The sequence below is a fragment of the Podarcis vaucheri genome (assembly GCF_965113315.1).
Source record: "Podarcis vaucheri genome assembly, chromosome: 13".
Taxonomy (NCBI): Eukaryota; Metazoa; Chordata; class Lepidosauria; order Squamata; family Lacertidae; genus Podarcis; species Podarcis vaucheri.
In genome coordinates this window covers 52583301-52602345 of record NC_138751.1, presented here as the reverse complement: position 1 = coordinate 52602345, position 19045 = coordinate 52583301, and the positions used below count along the sequence as shown (strand labels likewise).

Genomic DNA, 19045 nt, shown 5'->3' with positions numbered 1-19045 from the left:
CCCTGTGCCTTGGAAATGGAAAACCGTTGGGTGCTGAGGGTCCCAGGATTGTGCCTTGCCTTCAAGGGGGACGCCTGGGAGATGGGGTTTGGTCCTGCTCAAGCTCAGGAAGGGATTCCCCTCAGATCAGATTGGCTCAGGCATATCTGAGAGGAGCCAGCAGATGTAGCAACAGCTAGACTGGGAGCAGCTGGCAGGACCACAGAACACCGGTCCTAAAGGATCTACGGTGGCTCCCAGATTTATTTTGTATTATTTCTTTGCACCATCACTGCATGTGGCTACAGGGAACCAGACAGAGGGCCTTCTCGGTTGTGGCGCCCGCCCTGTGGAACGCCCTCCCATCAGATGTCAAAGAGATAAATAATTACCTGACATTCAGAAGACATCTTAAGGCAGCCCTGTTCAGGGAAGTTTTTAATATGTAACGCTGTACTGTTTTTAACACTGATTGGGAGCCGCCCAGAGTGGCTGGGGAAACTCAGCCAGATGGGCGGGGTTTAAATAATAAATTATTATTATTATTATTATTATTATTATTATTATTATTATTATTATTATTATTATGTGACCGTTGGGTGTTGAGGGTCCCAGGATTGTGCCTTGCCATCAAGGGGATGCCTGGGAGATGGGGTTTGGTCCTGCTCAAGCTCTAACAGATGACCATATATTGGGGGACAGGAAGGGATTCTCCTCAGATCAGATTGGCTCAGGCATATCTGAGAGGAGCTAGCAGATGTAGCAACAGCTAGATTGGGGACTGGGAGCAGCCGCTGCGACCACAGAACACCGGTCCTAAAGGATCTATGATGGCTCCCAGTACCTTTGTGAGCGCCATTCACAGTGTGGGTCCTGTATACCTGAAGAAGGGTTGTCACCTGGTCCTTAAAAAATCTCATCCTTGACAGCAAACTTAAAAGGATAGGAATTAGACTGCAAAACCTTGTTTTGAGCAAGTCCAGCTATGAAGCTAGCTGCCTTCCCTCCCTTTGCCCCACTTAAGAAAGAATCAGGCATCAACCTGGGAACTTTAAAAATAAGCTTTACTTACTTTATAATCATGAATCAGGTCACAACAATACAGGGATTAAAAACTGTACAGGAAAAATACTGTTATAGATTTGCAGGAGACCCCAACCCAACTAAGCTGTAGAAATTGATCAACTGCAGAATTTTGCTTAATTGGGATATCAGTGAAAGTACAGGCTGCACAACTGTGCCAGACAAGGAATTCCTGGGCTGACTTTTGCAAACCAGGCTGGCCCGTCTAGCAAAGGGCAAATCTCTTAACACACCTGAGCTTGCTGGGCACATGACCCAAGAGGAAGTGGGGATGAGCCCCAAAGGTGTGGTGGGTACACAGCCTATCGTTTCAAGGGAAAGGTCTCTAGAGTGCTTTGGCTCACACAGGGCAGGAGCGTAGTGAGATTTTGTATTATTTCTTTGCACCATCACTGCGTGTGACCCTTTGAAAAGAGGTTCCTTAAACTCTTAATTTGAGGCAAGGAGGCAACAGCGAAAGGCTGAGGGTCCAGGGTGGTCCCCTGAGTCCTGCTGAAAGAACTAATCAGTCAATTTAGACTTCTGGGTTCCCTGGCATTTCCCATATGTATCCTCTGGGACAACACTGCGCCTTCACTACCACCAGTGGCTATTCCTGGTCTCAGTTCGCGTGTGACGCTACAGTTCCCAGGTGGACGCAGAGCACAACTGCGAGCATTAAAACCTCAGGAGCCACCAGCAATTTCATGCTCTGCGAGTTTGCCCAGCAGCATGGTGTGGCGATGCAATAATTGGGGAATCTGCAGGCAGTGAGAGCCCATTCACATGAGAGCCCATACTGTATCCTGCTTCCTCCACAGGGCCAGGCCTCCAGGGATGAGGCTCCAGATCCGGCACCCGGGATGAAGAACCGAACAACATCCTGGCGGTTCCCGGCTGACGTCCCTCGCACCTCTTCCCCACTGCCCCTTTTCCGTGCGGACATGGCTCCTTCCCGGCCCTGTTTGGCGCAGAAGCAACACCCAAAGTTTCCTGCCATTAAAACAGCTTCTCGGGTTATTTCTGAGAGGGAGGAGACTTTGGCTGATGCTTCTGTACTAGGCTGGTCGGACGCCCGTATGGAGGAGAAGTGGGGAGCCCTGCTAAGATCAGGTAAGAGGAAATGCCCCCTTCCCAGCTCCCCCACCTTTCTGACTGGGCTAGCGTGGCTGGGAGCTAGGAGCCTGCTGATGTCTCCGTTTTCTTTGCAGGGAGGGAGCCTTTCCCCAACATATACTTTGTTCTGGACAAATCCCTGGAGAGATGTGACGACCCTCAGGAACTGGGGGAGAGGGAACAAAGGGGTCCTGCCATTGTTTTTGGCCCATCTGATGTCCTGCTTCCTCCACAGGACCACGCCTCAAGGGAAGAGGCTCCAGCGCCTGCTCCCGGGACGAAGAACAACAGACCATCACTGCGGTTGCCGGCCCCTAACCCTCGCCTGCCTCACCCTCCATCTGTTCCCCGTGCGGGCATGGCTCCTTCCCGGTCCTACTTGGCGCAGAAAGAGGAGCCAAGGTTTCGCCCCATCAAGAACAACTCAAGAGTTATTCCGGAGCCGGGGGAGACTTCGGCTGCTTCCTCTGTGCCAAGCCAGCCGGGACGGAGCCCAGACGCCCGTATGGAGGAGTACAGGTTGGGGCAGTTGATAAGATCAGGTAGGAGGAAATGCCCCCTTCCCAGGTCCCCCCCCTGCCCCAGACCGGGCTATCGTAACTGGGAGCCAGGCGCCTGCTGATGTCTCCGTTTGTTTTGCAGCGAGGAGAAGGTTCAGCCTGGGAGCCGCTGCATCATGGGACGGACTGGAGCCCAGACAAAGGCCTCTCACCCCAGAGGTACTGGGACAGGGGGAAGGACAAAGACCCCTGTACGGAGGCAAAGTGTGGAAAGGCTCAGAGTTCAGGTAGGGGGAAATGCCAATTGAGTGCTGGAGTGGGGGGGGGAGCAGGCCTGTCTCTCCCCAGCCCCTTGTCCCCTCCTTCCAAGCCAGGGGTCTGGCCATTATGTGCCCAGGCAGGAGCAGCGATCGTTGCAGCCAGTGGGCATGGGCAGCCTGGCAGGGGTGCTTGTTCTGTCCCCCTCCCTCCCTGGGTCAGCTGGCCAGACACCCTCGCCAGCACTCAGGCTGTCCCTACAGAGGTTTGGGGCTGCTGCTCCCCCCGGGGGCCCTATGTCTCCACCGCAGGAAGGCCCTGTCTCCCCTGGCTTGCCTGCCCATGGGCTGCTGCCGGGCTGCTCTGTGCCAAACAAGGGAGGGAGCTGGGAAGGCAGACCTGGGGGGGGGGGCAATATTGAGGTATGTTGTGACCTTGTGTGGCAGGGGAAGTGATTCCCAGTGCTCTTGCTAGCTGGAGGAGGAAGGTCTGATTTAGAGATCCCTATAGTTTTATGGAGAGGGTTTCTCTGTGGTCCACCTGGCCAGGACAAGGAGTGGGATCCTCTGTCAAGGCTGCGCTGGGGCAGTTTTAGGATGGCATGACTGGGGCGCTCACGCTGGGCACCACGCTGCAGAGGGGGCTAAAACTACGCGGAAGAACAAGAGGGAGGGGTGCCAAATCGTAGGGTGGTACAGGCAGGGCCGTAGCTAGGGGGTGGTGAGGTGGGCCCCCAACAGGTGAGGGGTGGGGCACAAAATGGGCTCAAAAATATGTCCATAAATATGTCTAAATATATAGATGATAATAATAAATATTATCATCTATATATCTATCTGGAACTCCTCCAAGCAATCAGAATAACAACTTATTTCTTCCTCAGGCGAGAGACCCGCCAGAACGAGGGGGAAAGGCTCCCACTTCAGGTAAGTGGAAATGCCTACTGAGTGCCCCATATTTTAGGAATGCTTCCTTCCCGTGTCCCCCCTCCCTCATGCGCCAGACTGGTGCTATCATCTGGGATCCAGGCGCTTGCTGGTTCCTCCAGTTTCTCTGCAGGGAGGGAGCCTTTCCCCAACGTTTACATCACACTGGCGAAATCCCTGGAGGGACGTGGCGAACATCAGGGACTGGGACAGCAGGAAGGGGTCCTTGTGGGACTTCTTTTGGGGGGGTCACCAAAAATGGGGCAGTAGTTTTTCATCCGCCCCAGCCCCTTCTCATCAGATGCTTCCTGCTTCCTCCACAGGACCACGCCTCAAGGGATGAAAAACCCTCGCACCTAGAATCATAGAATCATAGAGCTGGAAGAGACCACAAGGGCCATCGAGTCCAACCCCCTGCCAAGCAGGAAACCTCTTCCCCACTGCCCCTTCTCCATGTGGGCATGGCTCCTTCCCGGTCCTACTTGGCGCAGAAAGAGGAGCCAAGGTTTCCCCCCATCAAGAACAACTCAAGAGTTATTCCGGAGCCGGGGGAGACTTGGGCTGCTGCCTCTGTGCCAGGCCAGTCGGGAAGGAGCCCAGACGCCCAGACGGAGGAGTACAGGTTGGGGCAGCTAATAAGATCAGGTAGGAAGAAATGCCCCTTCCCAGGTCCCCCCTCCTGCCCCAGACTGGGGCTAGCGTGGCTGGGAGCCAGGCGCCTGCTGATGTCTCCGTTTGTTTTGCAGCGAGGAGAAGGTTCAGCCTGGGAGCCGCTGCATCATGGGACGGACTGGAGCCCAGACAAAGGCCTCTCACCCCAGAGGTACTGGGACAGGGGGAAGGACAAAGACCCCCCGTACGGACGCAAAGTGTGGAAAGGCTCAGAGTTCAGGTAGGGGGAAATGCCAATTGAGTGCTGGTGGGGGGGGAGGAGCAAGCCTGTCTCTCCCCAGCCCCTCACCCCCCTCATTCCAAGCCAGGGGTCAGGCCATTATGTGCCCAGGCAGGAGCAGCAATCGTTGGCAGCCAGTGGGGACGTGGGCATGGGCACAGAGCCACGCCTCCACAGGGCCAGGCCTCCAGGGACGAGGCTCCAGCTCCCGGGATGAAGGGCGACAGAACATCCCAGCGGTTCCCGTCTGGCAACCCTGGCATCTCTTCCCCACTGCCCCTTCTCCATGTGGGCATGGCTCCTTCCCGGCCCTACTTGGCGCAGAAAGAGGAGCCAAGGTTTCCACCCACCAAAAACACCTCAAGAGTTATTCCGGAGCCGGGGGAGACTTTGCCTTCTGCCTCTGTCTCTCCCCAGCCCCTCGCCCCCTCCTTCCAAGCCAGTGGTCTGGGCATTATGTGCCCAGGCAGGAGCAGCGATCGTTGCAGCCAGTGGTGACGTGGGCATGGGCATCATGGCAGGGGTGCTTGTTCTGTCCCCCTCCTTCCCTGGGTCAGTTGGCCAGACACCCTCGCCAGTGGGTATACTTTGTTCTGGCCAAATCCCTGGAGAGACGTGTGGCTGTTGCCCAAGCCGCCCTTATAAAAAGAACAGGTAAGAGGAAGGAAAGATTTGCATGGGGCTGGGAGAACACCCTACAAGTTGAGTGTCAACAGAGAATGGAAGAACTTTCCTGCATGAGAGGAGAAAAGAGATGGTCTCGTCCGGAAGTGGATTCCTCCACAGGGCCACGCTTCCAGAGAATGGTCTCCATCGCCACTTCCCAAGCTGGTGGACAAGAGCCAAACTCCGTCATCTGTGGCATTCCAGTCTTGCATTTCTGGATTGACTCCCAAAATATATGAACTGGAGAGAGCGATCACATGCACCAGCTCCTTGATTAAGCACTTCTCTCAACATTTGAACTTTGATGTGAGTAAGCAGGTCTCAAGGTGACTTCTGGACTAAGGCTTAATGCTGAAAATTCAGATAAATATTTTCATAGGGCCACACTTCCAGAGAATGGTCTTCGTTGCCACTTCCCAAGCTGATAGACAAGAGCCAAACTCAGTATTCCGTGACATTTCGGTCTTGCTTTTCTGGATTGTAAAGTCCTTCCATGTCGCTGGAGGAATCTATGCTACTCAGTGCCTTGCATGTTTTCTCGGATGTCCTGGTTGCTGTCTGAATGTGCCCTTCCCTGAAAGTGGAGAGCGGCATGACTGGCACATGTTAAAACTAAACAAAGAAATTAGAGCAACTGGTTGCTTTCAATATGCCAACGATCAAATAATATTTCATAATAAACAGTGTTAAAAAGAAAAAAAAATAGCGAGCTGTCTCCTTTCCTTCTCTGCCTTCTCTGGCTGCTACTGGGAGTTCTTCTTAGGAAGGCTGAAGCCAGCGGGTTTTCATCAGCACTTTCTTCTTGGAGTCCTTGAAGCTGCAGGTGAAGTCACTCCCCCTTTTACCCCTTCAGGCTGCTGTTCAGTAGGTGAAGCAGATTCCTGCCCCATGACACTATCCCCCTCCCCAAGGTGCGCCTCCACCTGCTGGTTGGGTGCCGGCTTTGGGGGAGCACAATGGTGGAAGTGATGGACCAACCGGGGGGAGGGGAGCATCTTCCCATGCAAGGCATCTTCCCAGGAGGATTTTCCATGAAGGCCATGAAATTGGCCGTAGACCCCATGAGAGGAGAAAAGAGATGGTCTCGTCCGGAAGTAGGTTGGCCAAGCTTTCTTTGGGAGGAATGTCAGGGCAGGGACATTGGGCATCCATTCCTCATGTCTGCCAGGATGTTACCAAGTCCTTCTTCCTCCACAGGGCCACGCTTCAAGAGAATGGTCTCCATCTCCACTTTCCAGGCTGATGGACAAGAGCCAAACTCAGTCTTCCATGACATTTCCATGAAGGCCATGAAATTGGCCGTAGACCCCAAATCTATCATCTTCTTCTCTGGCGATCACTCGTAGCCGAGTAAGATTGTCTTCCATGAACATGGTCTTAAGAGTGAGTCCATAAGTGACTGTGGAGGCCAATTCTGGATCCACACTTCCTTCCACAGTGGGGACATAGGTTTCTGGGTGGGAGTTGATGACAGGTTTGCCAAGCGTGCCTTCCTCTTAACTTGTTTCTCCCTTTTGTCCTGAGTTCGAGTGTCTTCAGAGTCCATGACACTGTTGGTAAAGGCTGTTCTCCAATTGGAGCATTTGCAGGCCAGCATTTCCCAATTGTTTACACAACATTTCTTTTAGTTATGCCTTGAGAGAGTCTTTAAACCTCTTTCGTTGACCACCAGCATTACATTTCTAACTTGCTTGGGAAGATGATAATCAGGCATAGCCCAGGTCTGTTAAGCTGCTTCCCAGGTGTTTTCAGAGGGTGGTGTGAGGCACCTGGGCATTAGGAATACAAGCCAAGCCTCGCTCTGTGGCACTCCTAAATTGAGGTTATTCTGTTCCTGGGCAGCTGGCAGAGCCCCTCTTCGCTGGGCATGGAACTGCCACATTCCCCGGCCTCCACAGGAGACTCACAGTCCCTCTCTGAGTCTCTGTTCCTTTTTGGCCACCATCAAACAACTCTCATACTGATCCTAAGCTGAAGAGCTGCCCAGCCCAGCTGACCTCCTCCCTCCAGAACCCACCGCTCTCAACTGACTCTCAACTGCCTCCCCCCCCCAACATTCAAACTCCCTTTCAAACTCTCCTCCAATCGTCTCTCTCCCCCAGAATTCCTCTCTCTCTCTTCCCCCCCCTCCCTGCTTGACATTCCCTTGGGAATTCTGATATCATTACCTCAATTACCCTATTACCCACAATATTGTTATAGATTGAGGGGGGATCCCATTAAACAATAGAAATTAATAAATGGTAGGATTTGGGCTTATTTGGTTCTCTCTCCCCTTACTCCACCCTAGGAGGAATTGCAAGGGGTCTGTGCATCTGGCTGGTAAGGAGAAGATGGTCAGAGTTTGGAGCCCAGCCAGGGCTGGCATTGGGCAGGATCCTGGCATTGTCTGGGGTTGGACTAGATGACCCTTGGGATCCCTCTCAAATCTACCCTGCTATGATTCCATCAAGCAGCTAAAGGAACAGGCAGGGGAGCAAGATGCAGAACAAGGGAAGGCACAACCACACCCCAACAGCACCCTCTGGCCTGACCCATGGTGGCCTCATCCCAGAACACTTTGAACCCCATTTTATTTGTATTAATTCAGCTGCCTGGCAACCCAGCAACCTGGCCCCTGTTTGCCAGCTCATGTCACAGAGTGCTGATTTGCTTGCAAGCCTGCAAGAGGGATGCCTGTCAGATGATGGTGAGGGACTTACAGAGAAAAGTGTTCCCATCAGCTATAATGAGAAGGAACTGTGAAGGTAGGAGGCTCTCCGAGGCCCAGAGGGGAGATGAGTGGCATAGAATTATTATTATTATTATTATTATTATTATTATTATTATTATTATTATTATTAGCGTCATCCGTCACTGGTGCCTGTGACTTGGCTCACTGGCTTGACTTGTCCACAGCTCTTGACAGCTGGGCAGGCCCTCAGCTGTGATCCCTACATTATATTTACTGCTGTGAATATCTGGTTGGGTACTAGATTGAACCATATGGCCTTTCCATGCCTCTATTCTCTGAAATCTAAAGCTGCAGAAACATCTCACCTTGAAGTCACGGGGGCATTCCATTAAATGTCAACTTACAGACTCATTTTCCCTTTAAAAAAATTCTAGATCATTTCAAAGAGAATTTCTCAAAGTTTTGGGATCTTGCCTCTGTGTGGGATGGGTTTTAACAGGAAGGAGAGTATATGTGAATTGAAATTAATCCCTCCAGATACCCACAGGTGTTGATGAATTGAAGGTAGAGTGAATGTTGGGGGAGGGGCAGTTGAGAGTAGTGAGTTCTAGGATGCACTTGGTGGGGGATCTGAAACTGGGCTGTTACTTGGATGTCAAGACGGATGAATGACGCAGTCATTCTCCTAAAAAGGAGGCCAGCTGGAGGAGATACTAGTTTCTGCCATGGCTGCACCTGACCCACTGCAAATAAGGATCCTGTGTATTTCTGCATTTTTATGTTCTGTCTGCTGTACACAGCCCAGAAATCTTTTCTTTAAATTGCTCTGTTAGCACAGGGATAACACAGGTACTTGCAGGGATAACACATGTTCACCTGACCTGCTGGAGCTACAGCATGCAGAAGGTATAATAGGGTACAGAATCCAGTTTCCTGCTAATCTTACCTTTTTTTAATTAAAAAAAATTAAATGGCAAATTTCTGGTCCTCATGGACTTTGAAAACTTGAAACTGTGTGGATAACGCCTGATAAAGTCTCAGACACTAGACAGGTTGCGTGGGTAGCGGAGGACCTGGGCTCTCCTCACTGATGTCCAGTGAAGAGTCCTGGAGCCCTCTCTCCAATTCCCCCGTCTGCCCCCCTTTATCCCTGGTGTTGCGCTGATTGGCTTCCCCCTCCACTGAGCTGTTTCTCCCCCTGGTGCTGGGTCCTTCGCCAGCATCATCTGGGAGCCTCCCCTTCGCCTCTCCCTCCGATGTCAGTTCCCTGACACGTAGGAACCGTTGCCTTCACAATAGAGCTTGTCAGATCAGAGAGGGTGTGTGTGTGTGTGTGTGTCTCTCTGTGTGTGTAGTTGTTATGCGGCTTCCCCCTGAGTCCATTCACACCCTTGACATTATGGCAATACTGCAAATGCTGCTTAGAAGACAGTAGGATAAAACCGCAAGGTTCTTTTTGTTTTTGTTTCAAGTGGAGGAATCTGACTTAAAAGAATCTTGGGAAAACTGCTGCTGCCCAAGCCTCCCTTGAGAAAATAACAGGTAAGAGGAAAGAAAGATGTGAAAAGAAAAATTTCTAGTCTCAACGGGAAAATATTTGGAGCTGCAGCTTGTCGTGGGACAAGGCAAAGTGGGCCGTGTTTGCTGCACGGCAAGATTGCAGAGTCCCCTCCCCACAAGAGACAGTCTCTGCCTCTCTCTCTGTGCCATCTCTGGGATGCATGGAATCAGATGGTGGGCCTTGGGTTCCTCATCCCAGCTGTCAACTGCCTGGCCATGGTTGTCCAAAGGGGGGCAGGTAGCAGTTGCTCCCAGCCTGGCCTAGATAGACCAAGGACGGACCCACCCAGGGGCCTTTTTAGGCCATAGCTCAGCGCACGTGGAAGGCCACAGGGTCAGTCCTCAGCATCTCCAGGTGAGGCTTGGGAATTTCTGATCCCCTGGTGAGCTGCTGCCAGCCAGGCCAGAGGAAGGCAGTCTGGAGCTCCCGGGACCCGGGATCTGGCTCCTGAGGCAGCTGTCTATGCAGCCCAGTGGGTGAGGTCTTCTGCCAGGCAAAGGGCCAGGCGCTTTCCTGCTTATTCACCTCTGGCGACTGAACACTCCGTGGCCGAGCTTCAATCTGTCTCTCTGTGTGCCTGTGTTGGGTTCGCACAGCAGGAGTGCCAACGCTTCTTGCATCCTTAGACTCAAAGAATCAGAGAGCAGGAAGGGACCTTGAGGATCATCTAGTCAAGGAAGATGCAGCTGTGCCAGATGGGGATCGAACCTGCAAGCTGGGCCTTCTCATCCCCACACCTGAAGCCAAGCAGGGAGTTGAATCAAGGCCCTTCTGGGTGCCCAGAAGATGCTCTGCCACTGAGCCACAGCCAGTGGCGTAGCGTGGGGGGTGCCAGGGGTGCCGGCCGCACCGGGCGCAACATCTGGGGGGGCGCGAGTCCAGAGGGAAGGGACAAGCAATCGAGGCTTGTTTGGGGTGTGGGGTCGTCGTCTCCATTTGGCCGGCCCCCCTCGAGGAAGCGGGAACCTCTCCAAGGCGCAGCGCACCGTCGGTGGAGGGAAAAGAGCCGAGCAGCAGCAGCAGCAAAAGCAAAGCCGGGAGGAGGAGGAGGTGGAGGCGCCGCCTGCCGCAGGATCCGATCCAAGCCTGCTAATCGCTTGCTGGGAATTAAGCGGCTCAAAGAGGCAAAGGAAGAGATGGAGCCGCTGGCCCGGCTGGGAGGAAGCTGGAGAGAGCAGCGCGCCTGGGCGCAGCGAGGTTGGGTAGGTGCGCCCTGGCTGGCTACCCGCCTCCCGGGCTCAGTGCCTCCATGACCCCTCCAGCGGCGATGGGAGAGATGGGGGGGGGGATCTGGAGCAGCCCCGGCTGGCCTGCTCCTGCTTCTCCCCCGCCTCCTTCCCGTTGCCGGCGACTTGATTTCATCCGGATCAGGGACGAAACACGCCCATCCCTTGCTACTCCTTGTCGGGTCACTGCTTCATTTCTCCAGGGAGAGAGAGAGGAGAGGAGAGGTGCCGGGGATTGGCAAGTGCGCATGACGCAAAGGGCCTGCCCACGCTCAGGCTGAGCTCCGCGTGGCGGTGGCGGAGGGAGGCGCTCTGCACATGCTTAGGAGGCGCTCGCCAGTGGCGTAGCGTAGGGGGTGAAGGGGGGCCAGCTGCACCGGGCGCAACATCTGGGGGTTAGGGTTAGGGGGCGCGAATCCACGGGTTAGGGGGCGCAAATTACTTGCCTTGCCCTGGGTGCTGACAACCCACGCTACACCACTGGCCACAGCCCCTCCCAAACACAAACACAGGAAGGGGATTTAGACCCTAGATTGCTCCTTCTACCTCAGAGTGGCTGGGGCCACCCAGGAAGATGGGCGGGGTACAAATTGCTTCTACTACTACTACTACTACTAGTAGTAGTACACTTCTTGGGTTAAGGACTTAATTCGTTCTGGAGGTCCATTCTTAACCTGAAACTGTTCTTAACCTGAGGTACCACTTTAGCTAATGGGGCCTTCTGCTGCTGCCGGTGCACGATTTCTGTTCTCATCCTGAAGCAAAGTTCTTAACCCGAGGTACTATTTCTGGGTTAGTGGAGTCTGTAACCTGAAGCGCATGCTCTAAAAAGCAGATGTCTTCCCCCCAAAGATCCTGGGAACTGTAGTTTGTTAGGCGCTCTGGAGTCCTAGGAACTCAGTCATGAGGAGGAACCAGGAAGGAAGGAGGAGCTCAGATGCCCCGTTCTTGAGATGGGGAGTGACCCCGTGCCTTGGAAATGGAAAACCGTTGGGTGTTGAGGGTCCCAGGATTGTGCCTTGCCATCAAGGGGACGCCTGGGAGATGGGGTTTGGTCCTGCTCAAGCTCTAACAGATGACCATATATTGGAGGACAGGAAGGGATTCCCCTCAGATCAGATTGGCTCAGGCATATCTGAGAGGAGCTAGCAGATGTAGCGACAGCTAGACTGGGGACTGGGAGCAGCTGGCAGGACCAGAGAACGCCAGTCCTAAAGGATCTATGATGGCTCCCAGTATGTTTGTGAGCACATTTCACAGTGTGGGTCCTGTATACCTGAAGAAGGGTTGCCACCTGGTTCTTTAAAAACATTAAAATTCCATCCTTGACAGCAAACTTAAAAGGATAGGAATCAGGCTGCAAAACCTTCTTTTGAGCAAGTCCAGCCATGAAGCTAGCTGCCTCCCCTCCCTTTTCCCCACTTAAGAAAGAATCAGGCATCAACATGGGAACTTTAAAAATAAGCTTTATTTACTTTAGAATCATGCATCAGTTCACATCAATAGTGGCATTAAAAACTGTGCAGGCAAAATAGTGTTATACATTTGCCGGAAACCTCCCCTCCCAAACCCCAGAAATACACAAAAGGTAGAATTTTGATAAATTGGGATATCTATGAAAGTACAGGCTGCACAACTGTGCCAGACAAGGAATTCCTGGGCTGACTTTAGCAAACCAGGCTGGCCCGTCTAGCAAAGAGCAAATCTGTTAACACACCTGAGATTGCTGGGCACACGACCCAAGGGGAAGTGGGGATGAGCCCCAAAGGTATGGTGGGTACACAGCCTATGGTTTCAAGGGAAAGGTCTTTAGCGTGCTTTGGCTCACATACTGTATCCTGCTTCCTCCACAGGGCCAGGCCTCCAGGGATGAGGCTCCTGCTCCAGCTCCCGGGATGAAGGGCAAGAGAACATGCCAGCGGTTCCCGGCTGACGTCTCTCGCGACGCTTCACCACTGCCACTTCTCTGTGTGGGCATGGCTCCTTCCTGGCCCTGTTTGTCGCAGAAGCAGCAGCCAAAGTTTCCTCCCATTAAAACAGCTTCTCAGGTGATTTCTGAGAGGGAGGAGACTTTGGCTGATGCTTCTGTGCTAGGCTGGTCGGACGCCTGTATGGTGGAGAAGTGGGAAGCCCTGATAAGATCAAGTAGGAAGAAATGCCCATTCCCAGGTCCCCCACCCTCCTGCCCCAGACTGGGGCTAGCGTGGCTGAGAGCCAGGCACCTGCTCTGTCCATTGAATAATCTGGCTCCAGTGGGGAATGCTTCTGTAGAAATCAATCCCAGAATTCCCCCCCCCCAAGTCATTCCTTCAGTCAGAAGCAGACATGGTGTGTGGAACTGGACCAGGGGAAGAATTGGCTCTCCTTGCCTTCTTAGCCCATCTTATTCTCTAATTTCTGCATCCCATGCAAATGTGCTTCCTGAGATTCTAGCCAAGCTCAACTGGTGGTCTCAGTTACCATAATGAACCTTAGAATGATATAGATATACCTATATATTTATCTGGAACTCCTCCAGCCAATCAGACTAACTGAGCTTCTTTCTTCCTTAGGCGAGAGGCCGGCCAGAGCAAAGGGGGAAAGGCTCCCAGCTCAGGTAAGTGGAAATGCCAACAGAGTGCCCCATATTTTAGGAATGCTTCCTTCCCTTGTCCCCCACCCTCTTGCCCCAGTCTGGCAGGGAGCCAGGCGCCTGCTCATGTTTCTTTTTCTTTGCAGTGTGGGAGCCTTTCCCCAACACGTATTTTGTTCTGGCCAAATCCCTGGAGAGACGTGGCGAACATCAGTTACCAGGGCAGAGGGAACGAAGGGGTCCTTGTGAAACATGTTTTGGGAGTCCTAGAAACACTCTCCCCACCTGTGGCTTCCATACTCATGTGATGTCCCTCTTCCTCCACAGGGCTACACCTCCAGGGATGAGGCTCCAGCGCCGGCTCCCAGAAGGAAGACCCGGACAACATCCCGGAGGTTCCCGGCTGACGTCCCTCATGGTGCTTCCCCACTGCCCCTTCTCCGTGTGGGCATGGCTCCATCCCGGCCCAGTTTGGCACAGAAGCAGCAGCCAAAGTTTCCTCCCATTAAAACAGCTTCTCGGGTGATTTCTGAGAGGGAGGGGACTTTGGCTGATGCTTCTGTACTAGGCTGGTCGGACGCCCGTACAGAGGAGAAGTGGGGAGCCCTGATAAGATCAGGTAGGAGGAAATGCCCCTTCCCAGGTCCCCCCTCCTGCCCCAGACTGGGGCTAGCGTGGCTGGGAGCCAGGCGCCTGCTGATGTCTCTGTTTCCTTTGCAGCGAGGAGAAGGTTCAGCCTGGGAGCCGCTGCATCATGGGACGGACTGGAGCCCAGACAAAGGCCTCTCACCCCAGAGGTACTGGGACAGGGGGAAGGACAAAGACCCCCGCAAAGTGTGGAAAGGCTCAGAGTTCAGGTAGGGGGAAATGCCAATTGAGTGCTGGTGGGGGGGAGGAGCAGGCCTGTCTCTCCCCAGCCCCTCGCCCCCTCCTTCCAAGCCAGGGGTCTGTCCATTATGTGCCCAGGCAGGAGCAGCGATCGTTGGTAGCCAGTGGGGACGTGGGCATGGGCACAGAGCCACGCCTCCACAGGGCCAGGCCTCCAGGGACGAGGCTCCAGCTCCCGGGATGAAGGGCGAGAGAACATCCCAGCGGTTCCCGGCTGGCAACCCTCGCACCTCTTCCCCACTGACCCTTCTCCATGTGGGCATGGCTCCTTCCCGGTCCTACTTGGGGAGCCAAGGTTTCCCCCCATCAAGAACACCTCGGGAGTTATTCTGGAGCTGGGGGAGACTTGGGCTGCTGCCTCTGTGCCAGGCCAGTCGGGACGGAGCCCAGACGCCCGTACGGAGGAGTACAGGTTGGGGCAGCTAATAAGATCAGGTAGGAAGAAATGCCCCTTCCCAGGTCCCCCCCCCCCCGCCTGCCCCAGACTGGGGCTATTGTAACTGGGAGCCAGGCGCCTGCTGATGTCTCTGTTTGTTTTGCAGGGAGGGAGAAGTTCAGTCGTGGAACGGCCGCATTTCTCCAGGAGGGACTGGAGCCCAAACGACGGCCTCTCGCCCCTGAGGTAATGGTACAGGGGGAAGGAGGGAGGCCTTAGGAAACACACAAGGGCCTCCCTGGTCCATGCTCCTCTTCTCCCAGGGGCCACCCAGTGGGAAAGTCACAAACAGTGGCGGAGGTAGGGGCTTTGGCACCTGGATAGAGGGGGGCGTGGCAAGTGACTTTTCCTGCATCCAAGCTGCTTTGGGGTGCAGAGGGCAAGACACTCTGCCCAGGTCTCCTCCACCTTTTTGTGGGGGGGAGGTCTTTATGCTTGGAAACCCAAAACTCACCAGGGGCCCTCTGAGCCTGTGCAAAGGGCATGTCCTTCAGCCACGAGCAACCTAAAGGACTGTCTTTCCACATAGAACCCTGCCTAAGCGTGATTCTCCTGAGTGGTGCCCTAGCTAGGCATGATTTTATTGCTTTATCTGGTCTATGCTTTGCCACTCGCAATTTGCGGGTTTGGGGGTTGCGGTCGGGGAAGGGTGCCGAAATGTCACCCCTGTTCAGGATGGCACCCTGGGCGGACCACCCCCCTACCCCCCTTCTGTATGTCGCTGGCCACAAACAGGATTTGAGCCCAAGAGCCGTCTGCGCACCTGGGACTTCCTGCAATTGCTTTTTGAAGCACCGTCCCTGGAGTTTGGTCTGTGACAGACCATTCACATGTCCAGGGATTCTTCCCTCGAAGCAGCGCGTAGCGTTCCGTTCTTCCCTGCCTCAAAGATTCCTTCTTTCTTGCAGGATCTTGCTTGTGCACCAATGTGGCTGCTGCTGAAGGCCCCCCACAAATAAAACCGGGCCACGCCTCCAGGGATGAGGCTCCAGCTCCGGCTCCCAGGATGAAGAAGCACACAACATCCCGGCGGTTAATGGCTGTCAACCCTCGCAACGCTTCGCCACTGCCCCTTCTCCATACGGGCATGGCTCCTTCCCGGCTCGGTTTGGCGCAGAAGCAGCAGCCAAAGTTTCCTCCCATTAAAACCGCATCTAGAGTTATTTCACAGAGGGAGGAGATTTTGGCTGCTGCTTCTGTGCTAGGCCGGCTGGGACGGAGCCCAGACGCCTGTACGGAGGAGGACAAATGGGGAGCCCTTATAAGATCAGGTAGGAGGAAATGCCCCTGCAATGGCTATCCTGAAGCATTTTTATCAGGAGTAGTACCCTTTGACCACCCTCTCCTCCATTCAGTCACCTCATCCTCTTTTTAAGCCATGCAGTCAGAGATGCTCTTTTGGTGCCTCTCATGGCCTGTGACAGCCCATTCACATGTCCAGTGATTCTTCCCTCAAAGCAGCCCTTAGCGTCAATTTCTCTCCTGCTTCAAAGACGCCTTCTTTCTTCCAAGATCCTCTGTTTGCACCGCTGTGTCTGCTGCCAAAGCCTCTCATAAAAAGAACAGGAAAGAGGAAGGGAAGATTTGCATGGGGCTGGGAGAACACCCTCCAAGTTGAGTGTCAACAGAGAATGGGAGAAGAACCTTCCTGCATGAGAGCAGAAATGAGATGCTCTTGTCCAGAAGTGGAGGAGCCAAGCTTTCTTGGGGAGCAAGGTCAGGACAGGGGCATCACACATAGCCAAGTAAGATTGTCTTCCATGAACACAATCTTAACAGTGAGTCCATAATGGACTGTAGAGGCCAATTCTGGGTCCACATGTCCTTGCAGTTTCCTGGCGGTTTCCTGGCGTGAGTCATTCATGGTGAGGATTTGCTGAACATGCCTTCCTCTTAACTCGTTTCTCTCTTTCTTCCTGAGTTCGAGCGTCTTCAAATTCCATGACACCTTCAGTAAAGGCTGTTCTCCAATTTGAGCGCTCGCTAGGCAGCTTTTCCCAATTGTTTATACGACATTTCTTTTAGATTTGCCTTGAGAAGTCTTTAAACCTCTTTCACTGACCACCAGCATTACATTTTTAAGTTGCTTGGGAAGACGATAATCAGGTGTAGCCCAGGTCCGTAAAGCAGCTTTCCAGGTAACTGGAGAGGGTGGTGTGAGGCTTCTGGGCCTTAGCAGTACAAGCCAAGCCTTAGCTCCGTGGCCCTCCTAAATTGAGGTTATTCTGTTCCTGGGGAACTGGCAGAGCCCTCTTCTCTTGTCAGGGAACAGCCACATGCCCCAGGCAATGGCAACTGGACTATTGATCCTAAGCTGAATAGCTGACCTGCCCAGCTTCAGGTACCCCACCAAGTGCCCCCTTCGAGAACCCACCGCTCTCAACTGACTCTCAACTGCCTCCTCTCAACATTCAAACTCCCTTTCAAACTCTCCTCCAATCGTCTCTCTCCTCCAGAATTCCACTCTCTCTCTTCCCTCCTCCCTCCCTGCTTAACGTTCCCTTGGGAATTCTAATGGCTTCACCTCAATTATCCTATTACACCTTTTTTTAAAATATAGATTTAGGGGGGATAACCACTAAACCCTGGGACCAGTCGCTTTCTGTAATCAATAAAGTTGTGGCCTAAATTCTGCCAGAAACCAAACCGAAACTTGAGTCAAGTGTGAATTTATTTACGGGGGAGGTTTCTGGGTCTGAACACGCAATACAAGGCCCCTGAGGGACTAACTGGAAATGCAAGAGAAGTCCTTCTCCTTTGTCCTGCGGTGTGAACAGAGACGGGGGATCTGGAAGGGGGCTGGGATAAGTGGGTGCTTAAAGGTAAAGGGACGTCTGACCATTAGGTCCAGTCGTGGCCGACTCTGGGGTTGCAGCGCTCATCTCGCTTTATTGGCCGAGGGAGCCGGCGTACAGCTTCCGGGTCATGTGGCCAGCATGACTAAGCCGCTTCTGGTGAACCAGAGCAGCGCACGGAAACACCATTTACCTTCCCGCCAGAGTGGTACCTATTTATCTAGTTGCACTTTGACGTGCTTTCGAACTGCTAGGTTGGCAGGAGCAGGAACCGAGCAACAGGAGCTCACCCCGTCATGGGGATTCGAACCGCCGACCTTCTGATTGGCAAGTCCTAGGCTCTGTGGTTTAACCCACAGCACCACCCGTGTCCCTAGTGGGTGCTTAGGTGGCAGGAAAAGAGAGGCTATGAGCAAGTGGTGAGGGAAGGAGGAGGAGGAGGGGAGTCTGGAATCCAACTTGGGAAGGCTGGCTGCCCTGCTGTGAAGGACAAGTCCCTCTGGAAATGACTCTACTCTTTCTTAAAGCCATGACAGTCTCCGCCATGTCTCAGTTCTCCAAAGGGGAGAGTCTGGAACCCCTTGGGCTGTTGCCCCCACTGCCCACTGGGCAGAGAGGGGGGAGAAACCCGACTTTTGGAGCAATGTTTTATACATCCAGCTCTGTCAAGTCATCCTATCAGAGGCACATAATCTTCCCTCTGCTGCTTCCTAGGAAATTGGGGGAAGTGAGCTGCCGGTTCTCCTGTCTGTTCTAAAAAGCAGGTGTCTTTCCCCAAACAATTTTGGGAATTGTAGTTTGTTGGGGGTTCTGAGATTTGTAGGTCTGTGAGAGGAAAGCTACAACGACCAGGATCATTTGGGGGACGTCATGTGCTTTAAATGCTCATTGGATGCACTTTAAATCATAGGACCATAGAATTGTAGTGTTAGGAGGGACCCTGAGGGTCATCTAGACCAACCCCCTGCAATACAGGAATCTCAGCTAAAGCATCCATGGCAGATGGCCATCCCACCTCTGCTCAAAAACCGCCAAGTAATGGAATTTCCTTTCTTGTAACTTGAATCCATGACTTCAGGTCCTGAGGGCCTCTGGAGCAGGAGAAAACAAGCTTCCTCCCTCCTCTCTGTGACGGCCCTTGAGATATTGAGAGGGCTGCATGGTGTGGCTCTCATATCCATGTCCTGAGGGACAGAGAGCAAAACGTTTCTCTCTCCCCTTTCTCCCGCCCAGGCAGAATTGGCAGTGCATCTGGCTGGTAAGAAGATGGTCGGAGTTTGGGGCCCAGCCAGGGCTGGCTGTGGGCAGGATCCTGGCATTGCCGGGGGTTGGTCTAGGGGGGTGGTCTAGAGAGCAGTACATGTGAAAAGGATCTAGGAGTCTTGGTTGACCACAAACTTGACATGAGCCAACAGTGTGACGCGGCAGCTAAAAAAGCCAATGCAATTCTGGGCTGCATCAATAGGAGTATAGCATCTAGATCAAGGGAGGTAA

At 53.4% G+C, this 19045-nt stretch overlaps 1 protein-coding gene across 1 annotated transcript in view; it reads left to right on the top strand.

Moving 5' to 3' along the window:
* The window catches only part of LOC309517545 (uncharacterized protein), a gene marked incomplete at its 3' end in the record, with an annotated part of 42920 nt that extends 39972 nt beyond the window's left edge, over positions 1–2948 (top strand). The window contains exons 3-4 of the mRNA XM_082196766.1: positions 2253–2699; positions 2800–2948. Of these exons, the coding sequence (XP_082052892.1) occupies positions 2253–2699; positions 2800–2948 (596 nt within the window). The remainder of the gene's footprint in view (positions 1–2252; positions 2700–2799) is intronic.
* Between the last annotated feature and the right edge of the window lie 16097 nt (positions 2949–19045).